The 19760-nt window shown below is 37.4% G+C and overlaps 2 protein-coding genes across 4 annotated transcripts; one reads left to right on the forward strand and one right to left on the reverse strand.

Moving 5' to 3' along the window:
- Window positions 1–62: 62 nt before the first annotated feature.
- Window positions 63–8984, reverse strand: snx11 (sorting nexin 11). 3 transcript variants are annotated; one of them, XM_020711942.3, is made up of 8 exons: window positions 8784–8984; window positions 7732–7771; window positions 7327–7413; window positions 4531–4631; window positions 3447–3542; window positions 3133–3357; window positions 2206–2586; window positions 63–2082 (listed from the first exon to the last, which is right to left on the reverse strand). In XM_020711942.3, exons 2-8 carry the CDS (start codon window positions 7753–7755, stop codon window positions 1440–1442), a joined length of 1557 nt encoding a protein of 518 aa, XP_020567601.1. In that variant the 5' UTR covers window positions 7756–7771; window positions 8784–8984; the 3' UTR covers window positions 63–1439. The 3 variants fall into 3 exon arrangements, with proteins under 3 accessions (XP_020567601.1, XP_078793908.1, XP_004080726.1); XM_078937782.1 differs by having other exon boundaries at window positions 63–2586; window positions 3133–3324; XM_004080678.5 differs by having other exon boundaries at window positions 63–2586.
- Window positions 8985–10498: 1514 nt separating this feature from the next.
- cbx1b (chromobox homolog 1b (HP1 beta homolog Drosophila)) lies at window positions 10499–17804 on the forward strand. The gene is made up of 6 exons (XM_004080649.4): window positions 10499–10853; window positions 15283–15364; window positions 15605–15761; window positions 15841–15994; window positions 16671–16765; window positions 16853–17804. Exons 2-6 carry the CDS (start codon window positions 15316–15318, stop codon window positions 16992–16994), a joined length of 597 nt encoding a protein of 198 aa, XP_004080697.1. The 5' UTR covers window positions 10499–10853; window positions 15283–15315; the 3' UTR covers window positions 16995–17804.
- Window positions 17805–19760: the final 1956 nt, after the last annotated feature.

Genomic DNA, 19760 nt, shown 5'->3' on the forward strand with positions numbered 1-19760 from the left:
CAAGTTTGTGTGATGTTTCTATAGAATGCGTAGAATTTTAAGCAGTAAAAGAAGATACAAGATGGAGGAAAACTGATTTATTTGAAATAAACCACCTTAAACATTTGTTTATGGATACAGTCACTCAAAAAGCTAACATTACCCTTGTAGATCCACATTGTAAAACAGATGTTTGGTTTCCTTAAATCCATTCTCTTTATGACAAAAACAAAGTGAAAGAAAGACAAAAAGAGCTCCCAACAAACATATAGTAGTGTTGTTATCTCAGGGTCCCTTCTTAAGTATAAGAAGCAGTTTTTTTTGTCAGGGAGGGGTCAGAAACAAGGACTGCAGGTACACACATCTGGAAAAAGCCAAACATCCTCACTAAAACTGTCACATCGGCATCACACAGTTTTCCTGCTTTACAAACGTCACCTGCTGCTTTTTCAGAAAACCCATGAAAGTCAAATTACATGTGTCTTATTTGTAATTTTTTTAACTCCATTTCCCTCCATCCCACCAGAAGTTGGTCAGGCTGTCTTTGTTGAATGAGCATCGGACTGAACTATAATTTAGATCCACCAGGATGGTTATAAACAGTAATATTTACTGATTTCACTTTTAAAAAAAAGGTCAGAAAACTCAAAATTTTTGAGAAACTGTCTGCACAAAATCTTTACGTTTTAAAATACAACACAACCTTTTTGGTTTTTAGGCCTAAATTACCTGAGAAATTTGGGTTTTTAGGCCTTTGAGATGGATTTCAAATAAAAAAATGTAATGCAGAAAATTGCCCTAGGTTTTTATTTATCTTTTTCTAATTTATTCGTATAACGTGTAGTTCTGAGCATCAAAAAAGAGCTAAAATAATCTTGGGACACATTCATATCTTTTTAAAATTGTGCCTATTTCAATAGGTGCTTGCTCCATCTGGGGGAAACCTAACAGACGATCCATTCATTTAGCAAGACAATCTTTTTGAAATGTCCTAATTTAGTTGAAGCTCAGTGCTTAAAATATTATTTCACGGCCATTTAATGTTTTGGATTTAAAGAATAACTGTCTGTTTTCTTTTACATTAAAAACTATTATTAAATGAATTTTATTCTTGTCAGATATTTGTTAATAAATCAAAATTTGAGAAGGAAAACAGCTTAAAAATTCTAGGGAACGTGGAGAGACTGAGCTCGCTCTTTGTGGAGTATTTTTCAGTGAACTTGAGCACCCTCTGCTGGTCAAAGAGCCAAATAGCCGAGCTGTCAGGAAATTAACTACGAGAGGGCATCATTTTGAATGTGTTGTTTTTAGTAGCTAAACATGTGTTTTTTGACTAGGACAATAAATAAATACCTTTTGTAACATAAACATACATTTGCCCCAGTTGTGTTTGTGTGACTTGATGTATCTTTGGCTCAGGACAAATCTCAGGATTTGTGGTTTCTGCTGCAGAGCCCTTATCAAATGTGGCCGCAGCTCCCAGACTTGACATCAACTTCTCGAGTCTCCTCTGCAGCATCCAAAGACCGCGAGGACAGGGTTCCCTGCTCTGTGTTTCTGCTATCAGTGGATCCAGGCCCACAACTGCTTCCTAAGATGCTAAAGTCGGCGTTTTCAGTCCAATCTCCCTCAGCTACAGCTGGCTCAACATTTGGGGGGTTACACATGTTTGTTACAAGCTGCAGGTCCTCATTGTTTGGGCTCACTTTTTCAAGGATGCAGCCGTTCACGTGAAGGTCCAACATGTTCATGCAGGATGCATCAACCTCTGAACACACCTCCATAGATGTCTTCTCATAGATGCTGACAGCCTGGATCAGGTCCTCGGCCTCTTCACAAGGGCTGTGCTCCTCGCTGCACTTGATGATGCTCTCGTCACAAGATGAGAGTGAATGGATGCTCTCGTTGCTATCATCTTTAGTCTCAATCAGTTCCGCTTCCCCGTCTTCTTCCTCGTGATTTTCTTGAAAGGTGTTGTTGCAGCCAGCATCGGATTCTGGCACACGGATCACTGGATCATTCTTCTCCATGATTTCTGCCTCAAGGAAGATCTCCTCTTTTCCTTCTGATGGATCGTCTTGTTTGTTCTCGGCTCTTTCTTCTCTGTTGGAGTAAACATTTAAAAGTGGACCTTTGTGTTCTTCATTGTTCAGAGGCTGCTTTTCTAAAACATCTCCTAGAGCTTCAACACCATTTTCCATAACTACTTCTTCACTGTAAACACACCTCAAATCTGAGCTAGCTTCAGCTTTTTCCTTTCCTTCACAGTCTGGATCCTCGCCATTCCCTTGAATCCAGCTCTCGTCCCTAAAACCGACCATGCCACCGGTCTTCATTGGCGAGTAGACCTCCACTGGTGTTTGCATTAGGCAGTTCCCATCATCAGGGGTGTTTCCCAGATAAAAGGTCACCTCTGTGTGATCTTCAACAACGGCTTCAAGGCGATCGCTTTTCTGAGAAATCTGTATTGAAACTTTTGGTGAAGTTTTGTCTAGTTTTTGTTCAGGGACCTCCAATAGATCCTTCAGGGGATCGGAGTCGTGGCTGTGGGGGGGCTCAGGGATGAGCCCTGTGCTGGTTTGGAGGCTTGGTTGATGAGGAGCTGGACTGTGGAGTGATAAAGGGGAAAGAAAAACTTTACAAAACTGACAACTAGAAGGATTAAAAAGAAAAAAACGGGGTGTGAGGGGCCTAATTATATCCAGATTTTCCACATTTTTAGATCTTCATTAAAACCAGGTTAAATTTGTAACTTGAGGTAAAAAGTTCAATCAAAACTACACTGTTGTCCTCGAGTTCCAGTAAAAAAAAAGTCCATTTAGCTGCCTAAAACCATCCACTCTTAAGACTGCTGTAAATTCAGAGCTTTAAAATAATCCAGTTTTGATTAAATCCAAGACATTTCATTAAGGCTGAGGAAATATTTTTTTACAAAGTCTGTATGTCTCGTTTGAAACAAGGATTTGCCCGAGTGACCATTTACATGTAGTTATAGGTAGCTTATGAAAATTTCAGTTCATAATAGAACTGACATTTAGAGGCAGAAATTATTCATGAAGTGCCTTAAATAAAGTGTAGGCACGGTGAGTGATGCTCAGCTGATGGGTTCCTTCCTTATCACCGTCATTATATGAGGCCCCCCCGCCTCCTTACCTCTCCATGGACTCATAAGAAACGGTCAAGCTGGGCTCCCTGAAGGCATCCTCCTCCTGAGCCTGAGCAAGCCCCTGATTGGATGAGGCGTAGGTGAGAATGGCGTCCATTACAGAGTACGGCGTGAGGCCCTGGACGCAGTCCTCGATGTGGCTGAGCGTCAGCTGGGTCTGCAGGAAGAGGTGGAGCTGGCTGTCCGACAGACATACCGTCATGTGTACCACCCTGTTGCAGGCGGGAACCATCAGACATGAAGCCGCTTTGGTTTTTCCGGACGGCAACCAAAACACAAAAATGTAACTCCCACAACTCACTTGTCTAGGAAAGCCTGAAGTCCTCTCCTTCTCTTTTCCAGAAAGTCCTCATTGCTGAAGGAAAAGAAGGATTTTCCTGGGAGGTCTGGGACTGGACTAAAAAAGAAAACAAGGTTTATGGATGGGGCACTAATATATCAGTATAAACTAAATTGCACACATTTTAGTAAATATCTCCATGGATAGTAAACCTGTTCATTTTATTTATTTGTATAATATTTGTTTAATATTTAGGGGAGTGACAAATAATCATTAATGAGTGAATTGATTTCAATTCCTATTATCCAACCACATTGATCAGTCTAAGGCCTAAACCATTATAAAATCAAATGGATTTGACATTCTTTCTTGTTTACTTGCTTATTTGTACACATAAGGGAGGGATTATATAAATTCACTTCTTCTTACTCCTTTTCAAGCAGTAAATCAAGCTCTATTTGACTTAAGTTAATGATCACTATATTTAAACAAGCAAAATGTGATTTAAGTGACTTTTTTTACTACAATGCTTGAAATAAATCAATAAAATCAAATGAAATATTAAATTAACACTTGATTATCTTGAAAGAAATAGAAGGAATCTGAAAAAAGGTCACCTGCACTGTTCAGTATCAGGTATTAATCTCTGAGTCACACTAGTTGAAGTTTTGGCTAAAGATTTTAGATCAGTGAATTGGATCCGAAATGAACCGAAATTGAAAGTGAATCTAATCAGCAACCATCAATCAAATCACAAATCAAATTGTGCTAAAATTAATTGTTGCACATCTGATCATTTGAGAAAAGCTTCTATGACTGAAACCGTTTTTAAAAAAACTAACTCTTCCTTTCAATTATAAAGCTAAATGTTTTAACACTAACCTCATTTTTTTTCCTGCTACATAATGTTTTTACTAACTTTCCGTGGTTCAGAAACAACGTTTGCTGAAACAGTCTGTAACAGGAAATGTAAAAAGACATACTTGATTGTAATCTTGTCTTTTAGCAGCACTAACTCTGTCTTGCAGTGTCGAGTTGTCAGCAAAACAAGTGCATGTATGCCTTGCTGCAGAAATGAAAGAAAAAGGAGGAACTGCTGACTTACACCAAGCCTGAATTCTTCTGCAGCTTTTTCTTCAGCCATACAAACTCGCTGTAGCGCCGGCGCACACAGGAGGTCTTGGCTGTGAAGGCTTTACTGTTGGTCTGAAACAAGAAAATAGATTAATACATATGCATGTGTACATATAGAAGTCTTTACTTTTTAATGCAGAACCAACAAGGGAAGAAACAGTATGGAGTCAAATCACGATCGGCTCAAAGTGAATAAAAAACCAGATTGTAAAAAAAGAAAACCTGAAAACTGTTTTTAACTCAAATTTTGGGACAACATTAACACTACTGTGCGCCACATTAGGGGAGAGATGGCACGTACAGAAGATGCTCAGTGTCCTGCCCAATGCTGAGAATGTCTGTCACCTGCTGTCAATCATGTCCCGGTAGCCAATAGGCTCAAAACCACACCAACACATAAAATTATGGTCAACTCCCAAAACAAAAAGTCTAAACTGAAGCAGTAAATTGAAGACTGAAAGTGAGGAGTGAAAGGAATGACGAAACAAAAAAGAAAATACAAAAGAGAAGCTGTTACAAATAAACCTTTATAGGTTTGTCTTTTCATTTTTCAGTTTTCAGTATGTCTTCAAGTTCAACATCCATGTTTTCCTCATTTTCAATATTTCTGTCAAGTTTATATTGTGTACGTTTAAGTTTAAAGATGTTTTCCAATTTTCAATGTCCCCCCTAAATCTGTTTTTTATTCACTTTACGCTGATTCTGATTTGAGCTCATAGCACACTTCTGTAAAAAACATTTTGAGACACTAAAATGTATAATTACAAATCATATCTTTTTTTTAAACTTTTTAAACAGATAATAAAAATTGGTTGAAATAGGGCTTTTAAACCAGCAGACTGAAAATCAACATGAAAACCTGGCTGTCAAGCACGGTGGTGGAGGGGTCATGGTTGGAGCATTTTAAGCTCAAGGTATTCACAAACACAACTATAACTTCCACTTTGACTGAAATCCTGTTCAGGAATTGGACATGAGTCTATCAGTCTGACCGAGAAAACTTCCTGTTCTTGAACAGGAAACGACACCAAAACTAATAAAAAGCTTTAAATATTGTGATAAAAAATAAATGCTAATAAATGATGTTAAGTGTAAAATGTTTTGCATTACAACATCAGAAGATCTTACAATTATCAATAACACAATTATTTCAGTTTGAGGTGTTTTCATAATCTGCTCACAAGATGTGCTAACATTTTAAATTCTGCATTTTGGGTTATAACTTTGTTAAATAAAACCGGATACAGCATCGTGTGATGACATTTAGAAAGTTAACGTCACTTTAAAAGCTGAAGAAAAGGACTGATGATGCTCTGTTATCCAAATTTTAAAACGTTCAGGGAACGTGACACCTAACCAATCTATAATTCAATTCAATTTTATTTATATAGTCCAATAGTACAGCAATAGTCGTCTCACGGGGCTTTATACCGGTAATTGTATAAAAAAAGGGGAAATTGAAAAGAACATGAAGTCATAAAATTCAATAGGTAAATTCTAAACTAACTTAGACCCTCCTTCTCAGTATAATTACCGATAAAACCTAAATTGTCTGGGTCCTTAAGGAGATTTAAGGAGAAGTAAATTCAAACAGGAAACTAAAAAATAAATGTTTACAGTGATCGATTTATTAAATCCAACTATAATATTTTTGAAAACACCTGGTAATGACAAAAAGCACTGTCGTGTGTCAATCTTTCCTTGTGTGTGAGAGTCCGCTGACGCTCTCATCAAATGCTGCCACTTGAGACCTTGTGAATAAATTTATTCGTGCAAAAACTTCCTCAGAAACTTTTATTTCATTAATGCAACTTATTTTGCTTGATTATAACATGAGGAATCAACACAAAAATAACAAATCCGCTAACAGATTTTCACTAAGTGAAAAAAGACAGGCACGCCTTAGAAGTTTCTGCAGAGGACGCCATCATCTGCTGCTCTTTTGCTACGCACTACTGATAATTTTGCTCGCCGGCTTGCTCCTTCAACAGAACAATGGCTGCAGTTTTATCAGCAGGTCAGTGTGAAGCAGCAGATTTTCAAGGCAGAAGAAAAATTTCTTTTACACAACTGCCTGCTGACTGTGTCTCAGACAGATTAACTTTGACGTGATGGGAGATCACGTGAGGACATGCGGTCTCCGGCCGTTTCATGATTCCACAACCACGCGGCACATCCGACTGAGCACAAAATGTGCTGACACAGCCTTGTGCAACATTATGTCTCTGTTTTTAACATGTATGAAGTGGTCTCGTCGTCTGGGCCGACAAAAGAAAAAACTGGTCATTAGGTAGATTTATTTTAATCTAATTTGAGATAGAGCTTGTAACTTTCATACAAAAAATACATCTGAGGTTAAGAGTCTTACTCATGCATCCATGAAATGTTAAATTATCATTCAGATGACTAATCAGCAGATGGTAAACCACAAACAAGCTCTATAAATATCTATGTTTGTATCATCTCACTAGAGTAAAACCTTACTTTTAAAAGCAGTGATCTCTTAGGAACTATTAAGTTACTGCTTTTGTTAAAAAATAAACATTTAAAAGACCTGAAACAACAAATGTAACCAATTTATTTGGCGTGGCTGCTAGAATACCATTACAGTGAGCAGAACTCCTAAATTTCCAAGCATCCATGGTTTTGCCTTCAAGGCAGATCATTATTGTTTGACGCACATCTTGAGTTATTCAGCGTTAGCTTACCATTTTGTTTTAAAAAATGACCCCACCTAACATTCTGTCCTTTCTATGTTAACACTTACATGAAGGAATATCTTATAGTCGACGTATGAATTCCAGTTACCCTCGTTTTGAATGCGAGGGTCTTGGACTCGAACAGCGACAAACTCCTGGAAAAACAACAACAACAAAGATTTGTTTAAGTTACATTGGGAAAAAAAGCAAGCAATTTAACAAAAGAGTATTTAGTTGTGATATTTACATAACTGTATTATGCTACATATTACTGAATTAGCAGAAATGGAACAATGCGTGCCTCTTCTACAGAAAAAAAAAGTTCCTTAAAATTCAGAGGATGGCTATGAACTTAGGTAAAAAAAGAGGAAGTTTTGAAAAGGGTTATGCATTACTTTCACCAAAAACATAAGCATAAATTGCAATTTATGCATGTGAATCAAGTTTTATCAATGAAAAGAGAATTTACTCACATCTCCCTGGTGATTCCTGATCATCCTAACAAGAGATTCACTGCAAAAAGAAGTGCAATTGATAAGATTCACTAAATCGGATTGGTGCTCAACACTGCTGGAGAATCAATGTCCAAAAGAGAAGCTGGTTGCTGGTCGATATAACCGACTCACAATTATGATGGTTATCTTTTAGCCAGAAGTAACTCTTGTGGATAGATTTATTTTGTAAAAATTACTTCTGGATTAGAGGATTTTCATTCATAACTCTGAATGCTTTCTTTAAAGTACTCATGGAGCACCAGTACTGCCAGCTGTCACTAATCAATCTATAACAACTCCTATTATAAAGTGCTAACTTTTTAATTTTTCTGTAACCATTAAAAATCTCAATTTTTATTTTTTATTCTTACAACTAGCCTTTCAAAAAAAAGGTTTAACTTTATTTTGTATTTTCTAAAGTTAGCAGCACTACATACAAAGAAAACTAAGACTTTTCAGGAAGAGACCACGTGACACAGACTATAACAGTACTATTTACTTTGATTTGTGTACTTTGCGTGTGAATTTCCTCGGAATTTCAGACTAAGAACACAAGGAAAGGGGTTGGGAACAGTCAGACCGACTTGATGCGACTGTCGAAGAACTGTTCTCTAAAACGAAACCGGAGTTGTTACTTTCTTCTATGTTAAACAACAAAACAAAAACAAAACAAGAGCAGCCCTGAAGTTCACTGTTAGGCCCATGATCAGCAGTTTATCCGCTATTAGAAATCAACAAATGTGTTGACTCAGCTCGATAAAAAAAAGGAAACAGCTAAATCGACGCTAGCTGCTCCAGTCCATCATGATCTGTATTATTAAATTGTCAAGTGCATTAAAAGGAAAACTTACCAATACTATAAAAGACTAACAAGTACACAATCAATACATACAATTATGTATGTTGTAATACGAAAACTAATTGTTAAATGGCTTCTGGTCCAAACTGTTGTAAACAGAACAAGAACAACTACTAGCGCCGGAGATCATTTTATTTCTGCTAAGCTAATCCAAACTAAAACTGTTACTTACTTTCATGAAGCTTGTTAGCGTCTCATTCCAGAGTGACCGATGTTTCCGGGGTCATGGATATTCCGTTTCACAAGAGGACAAAACCCTTAAACACAGGAGCTCTCGGTTCTTTGCCTGAACAGCACATATCCCCATTTCGCAAGTCAGACAGACTCACACACAGCTCCTACGTCACTGCGTATTGTTGCTTCTTCTGATTCTTCTTGACGGGTGAAATCTGTCAATTTAGGTGCATTTCCGCCACCTATCGTCCTGGAGTGTGTACTGTGGTGCAGGATCTCTCGAAAAATAGCAACAACAATGATAACAATAACATCCATCTTCACGATCATCTTCTGATAAAATGAAAAAAGAAAAAGAAAAAGGAAGGAGATACAAACCCAAACTGTTTAAATAGTGGCAGAAAGGGCAGGTGCTCTAGCACCCCTAGGGGCCCTATGAGTGCACGCGCCTGCTCTGGGGTGCACAGTCAGTGGGCCTCCTGCCATTGCTGGAGCATTTAATGTGATCAAATACACTCCAAGAAAGACACATTCATTCATTCATTCATTCATTCATTCATTCATTCATTCATTCATTCATTCATTCATTCATCCCACCTACGAATTCACTTTTGTTCAAATATGGGCATGTGCAATGTTGTTGTTACTATATAATAGTTTTATTTCAGACTCAGATGCGGTCCATAGAAAAAGATACAGATACAGCATACATAATAAAAACCAAAGAATAAAAATTAAAAAGAGTATACGGTAATCGCTGTATTCAGTGTTTCCTCAGGGCAGAAGTGTAGCGGCATGAGCTTCTTTTGGGATCAGTCAGAGACATGATAATTGAGTTCTTCGATTTGTCCAGGAGTTCCATGAGGCTGTATGTAAGCTTACGTAGTAGAGTACTATCCTCCCCAACGATGTTGGATGTGTAAACCTTGTGTGTACCTGTCTGTGTGGATGTCTTAAGTTCAGGAGGTGCGCCCTGTTAGATAAGTCTTCTATACTTAATGTATCAACATACTTAAATGAATTTACTTAAAACCTGTAAATACTTATGTAAATGTTAGTGTAAATTTGTGTATGTGAGAACTAAGTCATGCTATTTACTTGTGATACTCTAAATATGTTGTGACTTTGTATAATCAACCACCCCCCATTCTATCCCCCTCATCTTAACTATCTTAACTCTTTATCCCCCCCCCCCCCCTTCAATCCGGCCCAACAAGAAACACATATAAACATTATTATTATATACAAAAAAGCTAAGCCTGAAATACAAAAGGGGTTTATACAAATATAAAGTTCGTCTGTCTGAAGATTCACAATAGTAAGATCTGTCCAAAAACACAAGGCCTTCAGCTCATGTCTGCTTGCTCAGCTGCTCGACTGGAAAAGTAAACAAAAAAAAAGAAAGAAGATATACTATAAATATTAAGTTTTTAATTTAATGGCTTGATTTGAGATTTATAAAATAAATGTTTATAAACAATACATAAGCTTAATGTTTTAGTTGCACCATTGCATCTTTATAATTATCAAAAACGTACAGTTTGTGTTAATATAAAAATGTTCTCTCTAGTTTAGTATATGCATTTATTTAAGACACGTTTGACAATTCAACAGTGGGCCCTATTTGATGAAACAGATCCACACCTACAGCCAGGACTCCTCCCAATCTGCTTGACGGGTGCCAGTGCATCAAGGTACCCTTAGAAAGCTGAGCATGCGCACATGGCCGTCCCATTCATTCACCTCACTGCATGCTTGCTCATTGACATAGCAGATCTGTAAAACATACGGATAAGGTGAAAAAGGGCCACGTGACGTTGACGCGTAGATCCACCCGCTGCTCTGTCTGTGAGGAAGCAGTGCTGCCGGGATTCAACGGACGTTGTCTCTTCTTCTCTCTCAAGACGACGAAGGGGCGGACACGACACATTTCCCTGTAGTCAAGCTAGCGGCGCATTTCGACAACAAATCAACCAAAACAACCGCGCAGCTTTTGCACAACTGCATGCTCGCCACAGTCCAGTTGTGGTAATTTGGTGCGGGTGGAAGTTTGACATTACAAATCACGGTGAGTTGTCTCCCCTTTATTCTCCCGTCCAGACGCCTTGTGTTACATGATGTGCTCAAATCAAAACCCTCATAACAAGCCTACTCGATTGAATTCTCGCTGCCACCTCCCATTCTATTTCCCGAAGGAGACCTGGGAAACACACTTCGTAATCAAATGTAACCATCATATTTCTGCATGCAGATGTCGCTAAACTGAAGCGATGAGGAGACGAGTTAGCTCCCGGCTGGCTTTTTACGGATTTCTTTCCTCCGTTAAATGCTAACAAACCACATTTTTAACCTAAAACAAAGGAGCCAATCAGCACTGCGACAATGCAAACATAGAAGAGTGAAGTGGTGTGATTTGTTTTGTCTGGCTGCCCTTTTGGAGCCGTTCAGAGCTGCTGGCAGCTGCCGCCAGTTGTTTTCGGTCGAGGGTGCATCAGACTCCCGCCAGGACTCCCAGTCTGACCTCAGAGTTAACCACGACGAGATCAAAACATCCCGTGTTTCCTCCTTACGTGTTTTTGTAGGTACATTTTACTTGGAGAAGGCGCAACAGCTTTGGGTTGAAAACCAAATCCACCTGTGCAACTACCTTGTTATTACCATGATGTATGTTTTAAATTTAGAGTGATTGTGATATATCATATTTTTTCATTTTAGTTTATTTTGTTCCGTTTAATTTAGCTTTAGAAATGTAAAATCCGTAGTTTTTATTTAGTCCATCTTTTCAGTATTCTCTTAAGTACTTCAAATGATTTAAGCTTTTCTTTAAAACAAGTGCAAACCTATATATTTTTTGAATAGGATGCAGGGATCACAGCTGCCTCCTCTCACTGCATGTGCCACTGTTTCCATGACAACTAGCAGTGTGCATCTTACCTTTTTTTTTTTTCAATGTCATGCAGCACCATATCATCCTTGTCATTTATTAAAAAATGTTTAAGCAGCGTCTTGTGCTTTTAGTGCAAATTTACTCTAAAGGTTCAGATTCAGTTGGATCAAGCTCCTGGAGCGGTTCCGCTTTTTGATGGACAGCTGCCTTTTATGAAGGCCTGTCCCATCCTCAGAGCTCAGACTCGGACACTGTTGCTCAGCAGCAGCCTCACTTATGAGAAGCTGCAAGAGCTCCATGATGGGAAGGGAACTTCATCAGAGTCCTGTTGCATTACTGCTCCAGACTGCTTCATGCGTGAAAGAAAGATTCGGAATAGATCTTCTCCTACTGCTGCTCTCAGCTGGAGTAAAACATAGAAATGCATATAATATATTCAGTTTTTTCAAAGTTTTCATAGTTAATCGTCTTCAGCCGTTTTAAATGTTTCTTTTTTTTAACTTTATTAGACTCTTATTGTCTGGACAGCTGTAGTTTGTTGAATTTTGATGGTATTTTATAATACAATATTTGCCTCAATTTATTAACTCCAACTATTTAATACTGAAAGCTTCTGTTTCAACAATGACCACTTAATTAGATTATTAAAGGCAATATTCATTTTATTCAGCATGAATGAGTCATTTTGCACTTTGTGCTGTGAATTCAGTATTCATGTATTTCACACATTTTAGCTTATTACAGTAATATGCATCTAGTTTATTTACCTGATTTAGAAATAGGTTTTATTGTAGTGTCATGTTAGCTTGTTTAGTTCATATAGACCAATGAGTTCTAGAGGAGACACGCCCGCTTGAGAAGCCTGGCCAACGGTGGCGGAGTGCGACTCCATCTTGGTGAGGTCACCGGGACCCACATGACAATGCGTTCTATTGCCTTTAGTGGTATCTAAGTAGCTTTTATAAAATATATTTATACAAATATATATATATATATATATATATATATATATATACATAATTTGTTGTTGTTAAAAAAGAGAAACAGTTAGCCTAAAAAGCTCAAACTTTAATGAAAAATGCATAGTTGCAGGACTTAATAAAAAAAATTATTACAAAGAATTTTTTAAAATAATTTCTAAACATTTAGAAGTTTTAGACCTCTTTGACATGTAATTTCAATTATTTAGAAAAGCCCAAAAATAAGTCAATAATAATAAATAATAATAAGACATCAATAGGTAGTCAATAAAATAAATAAATAATAACAATAAACAAATAAGTCAACAATAATAATAATAAATAAGTCAATAATAATAACAAATAATAATAATAAATCAATAATAAATCAATTATAAGTCAACAAGAAGTCCAAAATTGAACAATAGATTTACCCTACTGAATCATTTGAGTGATCAATTTGGTGTTACACAGATGGTATGGTGTCATGTTTCAAGCGAACAGCCTGGCCAGTATTATCAAAATCTGTTTCCACAGAATGTTTTGAACCCAGCCAGATTGTATTGCTAGTTGGTAACCACAGTGATCCATCTGGTTAGCTCTTTTGACAGCTAAGGCCCACTTTTTCCTTAAGTCTGAATCCATTAGAAACCTCAAGAAAAGTTCAGTCACTGAGTCAGAAATGTATAAATCTATATAACTATATTAGCCTAGTCCTAGTATACTGTATATAGGTTCCACACAGTAAAGTTTACATTTATGTCGACAGCAAATTATACGCACACCATGCAGCATGTTGGTAATAGCCCTGCAGCATCATGCATGTCAACATGTGCATTATTAATGAAGCCCTTGCAGCATTAAAAGAAAAAAATTATAGTACCTGTGAAATGTTATGCCTTCCTCCTTCGTGGACTAATTTCTCCGATTTTGGCCACTGAAACCCGCACAATGAATTTTTGCAAAAAATGTGTTCACATGCATGCACTGCAGCAGTGACTGGACCTCACCAAGATGGCGGTGCTCTCCTCCTATGAGGAATCACATGATGTCTCCTGTAGCGATATAACTCATTGAAATGGACCTTTAGCAGTTCTTTCTGGGCTAATTTGGCACCTGACCTTGATATTAGCATTATGCTTGCTTGTTTAGCTAAGCTAAGTTTGCACTATTTGTTCTTTAAGCTAGTTTGAAAGGAAAAAGCCAAATTTCTTTGAAAATGAAGTTAGTTGTGTGATGCGTCCATCCACATTACATGCTGACAAAATCACTGTGGTGACGCCATAAGGCTTTAGTTTATCATGGTAATCTATATGCCTTAATGCATTTGGACCTCTGCAACTATACTGCCGAGGACATAAGCGATGCTCCTTGTTGCTGAATTCCTTCCCTACTCCCTAACCCCTAAAAGACTAAAGTGCAGGACTATCTAGTTCCCGGGATTTTAACTCAATTCTACAACAGAGTATTAGGGCCACCATAAAAATAATACACTTGCAAGAATAAAGAAGTACATTTTTGAGAAAAAGAATCCTAATTTTATTAGAATAAAGTCATTAAATTATGTGGAAAAAGTCAGTAATTTATGAGATTTAAGTCGTAGAATTGTGAGAGAGAGAAAAAAATAAAAATTTAATGAAAAGAAATGAGTAGAATTCTTAGTTAAAAAAGAAAGTCAGTATTTTATGATAATAAATTTATCATTTTATAAGTTATAAGTTGAGAATTTGCGAGATTAAAGTGATCAATTTATGAGACAAAAGGCTGTTTACTAAGAACAATAGAAACAAGAACAAAAGAAAAGAACCAATATGGGGTTTCAGTATAAGAGACGCAGAGTACATTGTAAGCCCTCACACCAACTTTGGTTTCACAAATAAAGTACCGTAATACTAAGTCTTTTGTCGACAATGCCTTATTATGAGCATAAGGACATTGAAAAGAATTTGCAGGACACACCCACAAGGGGCGTTGTTTATGTTGTCGGCGGCGGTTTAGGTGCAGAGGTCCAAAGGCATTAAGGCATATGGATTCCCACGAGAAACCAAAGCCTTGTAGCGTCACCATTAGCGGCTGCACTGATCGATTTTTGTCAGCAAGTAATGTGGATGAACGCTTAACATAACCAACTTTATTTTTCAACAAGTATGGTTTTTTCCTTGTAAAATTACAGCTCTTATCTCATCATTATACAACATTAATTTTGTAAAATTAATTAGACTTTAGCTAGGCTGCAATTGCTTGGCAGGGTTGCGTATTGCTTCTTTGCATTAACCTTAAGTCTACTACTTATTATTACCAAGATTGTGTTTGCATCTGTATTGTTGGGGGTCATTTGCAAAGGGGTAAATATTAAACCAAATGTGAAATACTTCTTCATAAAAGAAACCCGTTCACAAAGAGGAACAACACACTTGTTTAGTAAGACTAAAATATTAAGAAAATTGAGTTGGTGCATTTCTGTAAGTAAATGTTGATAAACTTAAAACAACAGCAAGCAGTTTTACATTATTGAAAAGGGATACCATCTTTTTATGCAGCACTCAAGGAAATAGACTACATTTCTCAAGAAATTCTACTGTTCAGACCTGTTTCCTCATGTTCATTGTATCACATTGATTTCAACACTCAACAATCTTAACATTTACCAGGAAGCTGCGGGTGCCCAGGTCTACCTGACGAGTATGAGCCAGACTGCAGAACCCTCTAACGATGGTCCCGTTGTTACAGAAGGTTCTGTGTATATCTTTACTTTCTAACATATCTGTTTAATTGTCATTTTGGGAAAAGGTGTTTTTAAAAATTATGTCATGTATGCGGAAAAGGTGGTTTTGTGACGATTATTACCTCTACCAAGTACATTTGAACATGTAAAGATGCTTGTTAATCTTAGTGCCTGAAGGTGCTGCAAAAAAAATAACAGGTTTGAAGGGCCAGAGGTCACTGAAAGTTTACCCTGATGAACCCTGACAGAAGCCAAGCTGACAGCAGTGGAGAAAAAAGACAAGAAGGCGGAAGATGTGGCAGAAGAAGAGGAAGAGGAAGAAGAGTATGTGGTGGAAAAGGTCCTTAACCGTCGAGTGGTAAAAGGGAGGGTGGAATATCTGCTCAAGTGGAAAGGCTTCTCTGAGTAAGTGTCTACGGTAAAAAAAAGGAGATAGAAGCGGCATCAGTAGGTTAACTGATCTTTCTACTTTCTCAATCTCCAGGGAAGACAATACATGGGAGCCAGAGGACAACTTGGATTGTCCAGATTTGATAGCAGAGTTTTTGCAGTCCCAGAAAGCAGCGCATGATGGAAAACGGAAGGCTGCAGGAGATGCAGAAGGAGATGACAGTAAATCAAAGAAGAAGAAAGACGATGTGAGTGTACTACTCTGGAATCTTAAATTGTTTCCAGATTCTGCGCACTTCTCATATCAAAGTTCTGTCGATGTCACCGAGCCCCCGTCAGATTCTGCTGCCGCCTGGATGCAGTCAAACGTCTTTTAGTTAAACAGAAGTAATTGTTTTGGTACAAGAAGTACAAGAAGTACTTGGGTTTTACGCTCACATTTTGGCCACAACCAAATCAACTTTTTACTATCTCAGTCTGAAACGACGCACTTACCGGGCATTTGAGTGTTCACATTGGGCAAGCAGGGAGGGGCTTCTTTCTTTTTTTCTAAATACAAATCCCTTCAGGGTTTAAGTCCTATCAAATCTACTTGTGTTAAAACAAACAAAAACAGCTCTGAGCTGGGAGAACCGAGTTAGAACCAAACAGAATGAGGGTTCGTTTAGCTGCTCCGCTTGCTTCCTGATCATTTCTTATGTTCTCAACTGTGACTTGATTTAAATATACATTTTTGGTTCCTTTGTTGTTGTTCCACAGTTTCTTTTTATGTTTTGTTTTTAATTGTACGGTTTTGTTTTAATGCTGCCAGGCTTTTTGTTTTTCTTCTCTGTAAAGGGTTTTGGATTCATCTGAAGTTTGATGAAAATAAAGCTGCCTCATTAGTTACTTTACTGAAATAGCATTTTATGCTTGGATGCTCAGACTGAGAAGCTGAGGGGCTTTGCTCGCGGCCTGGAGCCAGAGAGGATCATCGGAGCCACAGATTCCACAGGAGAACTCATGTTCCTCATGAAATGGTTTGTGTGTTTAGGGCATCTTAAAAGTGTTGTGCAGTATTTTCTCGATCCAGGTTAATTAATTCATGTGCTTTGTTCTCCCCGCAGGAAAAATTCAGATGAAGCCGACCTGGTGCCGGCTAAAGAGGCCAACGTCAAGTGTCCGCAAGTGGTCATCTCCTTCTACGAAGAGAGACTCACCTGGCACTCGTATCCCTCTGAAGACGAGAAGAAGGATGACAAAAACTAGAAAAGAGAGCTAGTTTGGATTGAACTTGATTGTACTTTAAAGGTGGGCTTCTGGAGGGGCTGCAGACCAGCAGGACATCATTGGACTCATATTGGTGCTTTACCATTCATTCCATTCTTTTTTGTGGATATGATCTTAAAAAAATGTATGCTTCAAGTGTGTGCAGCAACAGCTCAAGCAGTGTTAGTTTCCTGCATCCATTCCAGTCCAGTTGTTTTTGAAACGGTTGCTCTCCTCGTGCATGCTTACAGGTTTACAGGTCGCAGCTTTGCTGTCATTTTTGTCGTGATGCCAGCCAGTGGAGTTACCGTTTTTATTTCCCGTCAAATTTAAACTTCACAAGATAAAAGATTCCTCTCTGTGCATTTCCTTTTAGAAAACACGACTATTTACCGCCCCAATGTTACATGTATGACGAGGTGAAAAACTGGGCCTTTTTCTACTTGACTGTAAAGTGTGAAGTGCACCAGTTAAAGCCAGATTGAAATTTCAATTCATTAACAATTTTGTAAAAAAAAAAGAAAAAAAAGTCAAACATTTAAGAACAAAAAAAGAAAACCAATGTTTTGAAATCACAATATTTCAAAGTTATTAAAAAAGTAAATGAATACTTACTGGCCTTTAAGTGACCTTTTTATGTCTTTCAGAGTGTGCTAACATTTAATTTCATTGATGTTTTTGTTGTTTCATTAGGAATTGTTAGATTTACAAACCAGTCTGTGGTTCATCTGTTCAGTGGAATCTTTGTAGTGTTTTTCTTCATGTCTTGCTTCTCACTTTTCAAAAATTAAACAATGTTTTGTTATAAAATGTGAATTCCTAACTTGATTGATTTTGATTGATTTTATTTATTTAAGTGTCATGCACTAATGTGCCCAGCCCACACGGGCTTATATGACACTGAAAGACAAAATACATAAAACATATAGAAACATGCCCATCACAAAAATCCAATAACCCCCCCTAGTCAGAGTCTAACAGAGTACGAAGTGTCCATTCTTATTGTCCATGCCTTTGACACAAAATTTGCCTAACAAAAAATTTCATTTTCAAAAAGCCAACGTAAAACGTTATCTTCAGATACCCAAAACAAATCAGGACATTTCTTTTCTATTACCTCATACATACAAAGTCTCTGTTTTTCATACAAAGGACAATAAAACAAAAACTGAAATTCATCCTCCACCACTTGCAGTTCACAGACCTCAGAGTCTTTCCTCCTCAGGAACGCCTTTAAAGCGCCCTACTTCCACCTGTAGGGGGAGCACTCCTGCTCTCAGTTGAGCACACAAGGATCTTTGTCCTCTTTTTAAGTTGTACATAACATATGGCTCAGCAGAAAATCTGTCCTTAATTTGCAAATAAGTTCGTAATTTTGGTTTTTGAGGCAGTTTCATTTTCCATTCTTTTTCATAATAACCAACTAAAGTTTCCTTAACATTATCTATCTTACATTTCAAACAATTAAAAAATAATGATTGTAGGTTCACAGGGGACAGAATGTTCAACACGTCTTTACACCAGGGTAAAGTCTCCAGCCGGTTCCATAATCTGAGAACTTCTGCTCTTTGTTTGATCACACAAGGTTCCCACCCCATGTCCCCCTCTATGACGGTTTTAGTGGTGAACCTGTGTACACCCAGAAAGTATCTCATTGCCCTATTTTGAACCTTATCACACTCAGGAGCGTCTTCATAACCCCAGACTCCTGCAGCAGAAAATAACACAGATCCCACCATGGCATCGTACAATTTACTAAACGTGTCAAAACTCAACTCAGGACAGACCTTCATCTTATTTATCACTGCACCAAGCGCCCTCCTAGCAGAATCTGAGAACAGCTGCTTTCCTTCTGAGAACACCATGTTTTAATGAAAAACAAAACCAAGATATTTATAAGTATCTGTATACATAAGAGTAGTTTTACCAAAATAAAACAGAAAATTACTTAGAGGTACAAAAGGCTTTCTAAAATGAACTATTTGTGTTTTATCACCATTGATAGTGAGTCTCCATTTGTCCACACCAGTCATTTATTTTATTTAACATTCCTTGTAATTTTATTTCCTCATTAGCTATCAAAACAATATCATCAGCATAAAATAATATGCTCAAGTTCCAATTATTAATATCAATACCTAAGTTAGTTTTCTTAATTTCTTGAGCTAAATCATTGACATAGATAGCAAAAAGAGTTGGTGAAAGAACATCTCCTTGTTTAACTCCAAATGGTGTGGAAAACCATCCTGTTTTTAGGTCATTCACCTGTACACAGGCTAATGGAGCCTTGTACAGAGCTTTAATTGCTTTATAAGATTTACCATTAATACCATACATGTGGAATTTATATTCAAGAAGATCTCTATTTATCAAGTCAAATGCTTTTTTTAAATCCACAAAACAAACAAAGGTACTTTTACTTTCTTGCAGTCTAGCTTTCACCACCGAGGACAAAACATAAATATTGTCAATACACGCTCTATCTCTCCTGAATCCATTCTGCTCCTCTACAAGGACTTGGTTTGTTTCTAGATATTCAGATAACCGATTATTTAAAATACTAGAGAACACTTTGTCAAGGTAGTTTAGAGAAATTTTTTATACTACTGTCTTCAAGCAGTTTTTTGGATTTGCACATTTTCATAAAAAAACTGGTCATCAAACAAGTGGGAACTACTATTGCAGGTAAACAAGTTCTTATAATCTGACTCCCACTTGTTTAACACTTGCTCTGTTAGAAAAACAGATTCTCCAGTCTGTTAGAAT

This window comes from Oryzias latipes, chromosome 19 (genome assembly GCF_053564925.1).
Source record: "Oryzias latipes strain Hd-rR chromosome 19, Olatipes_Hd-rR_3.1".
Classification (NCBI taxonomy): Eukaryota; Metazoa; Chordata; class Actinopteri; order Beloniformes; family Adrianichthyidae; genus Oryzias; species Oryzias latipes.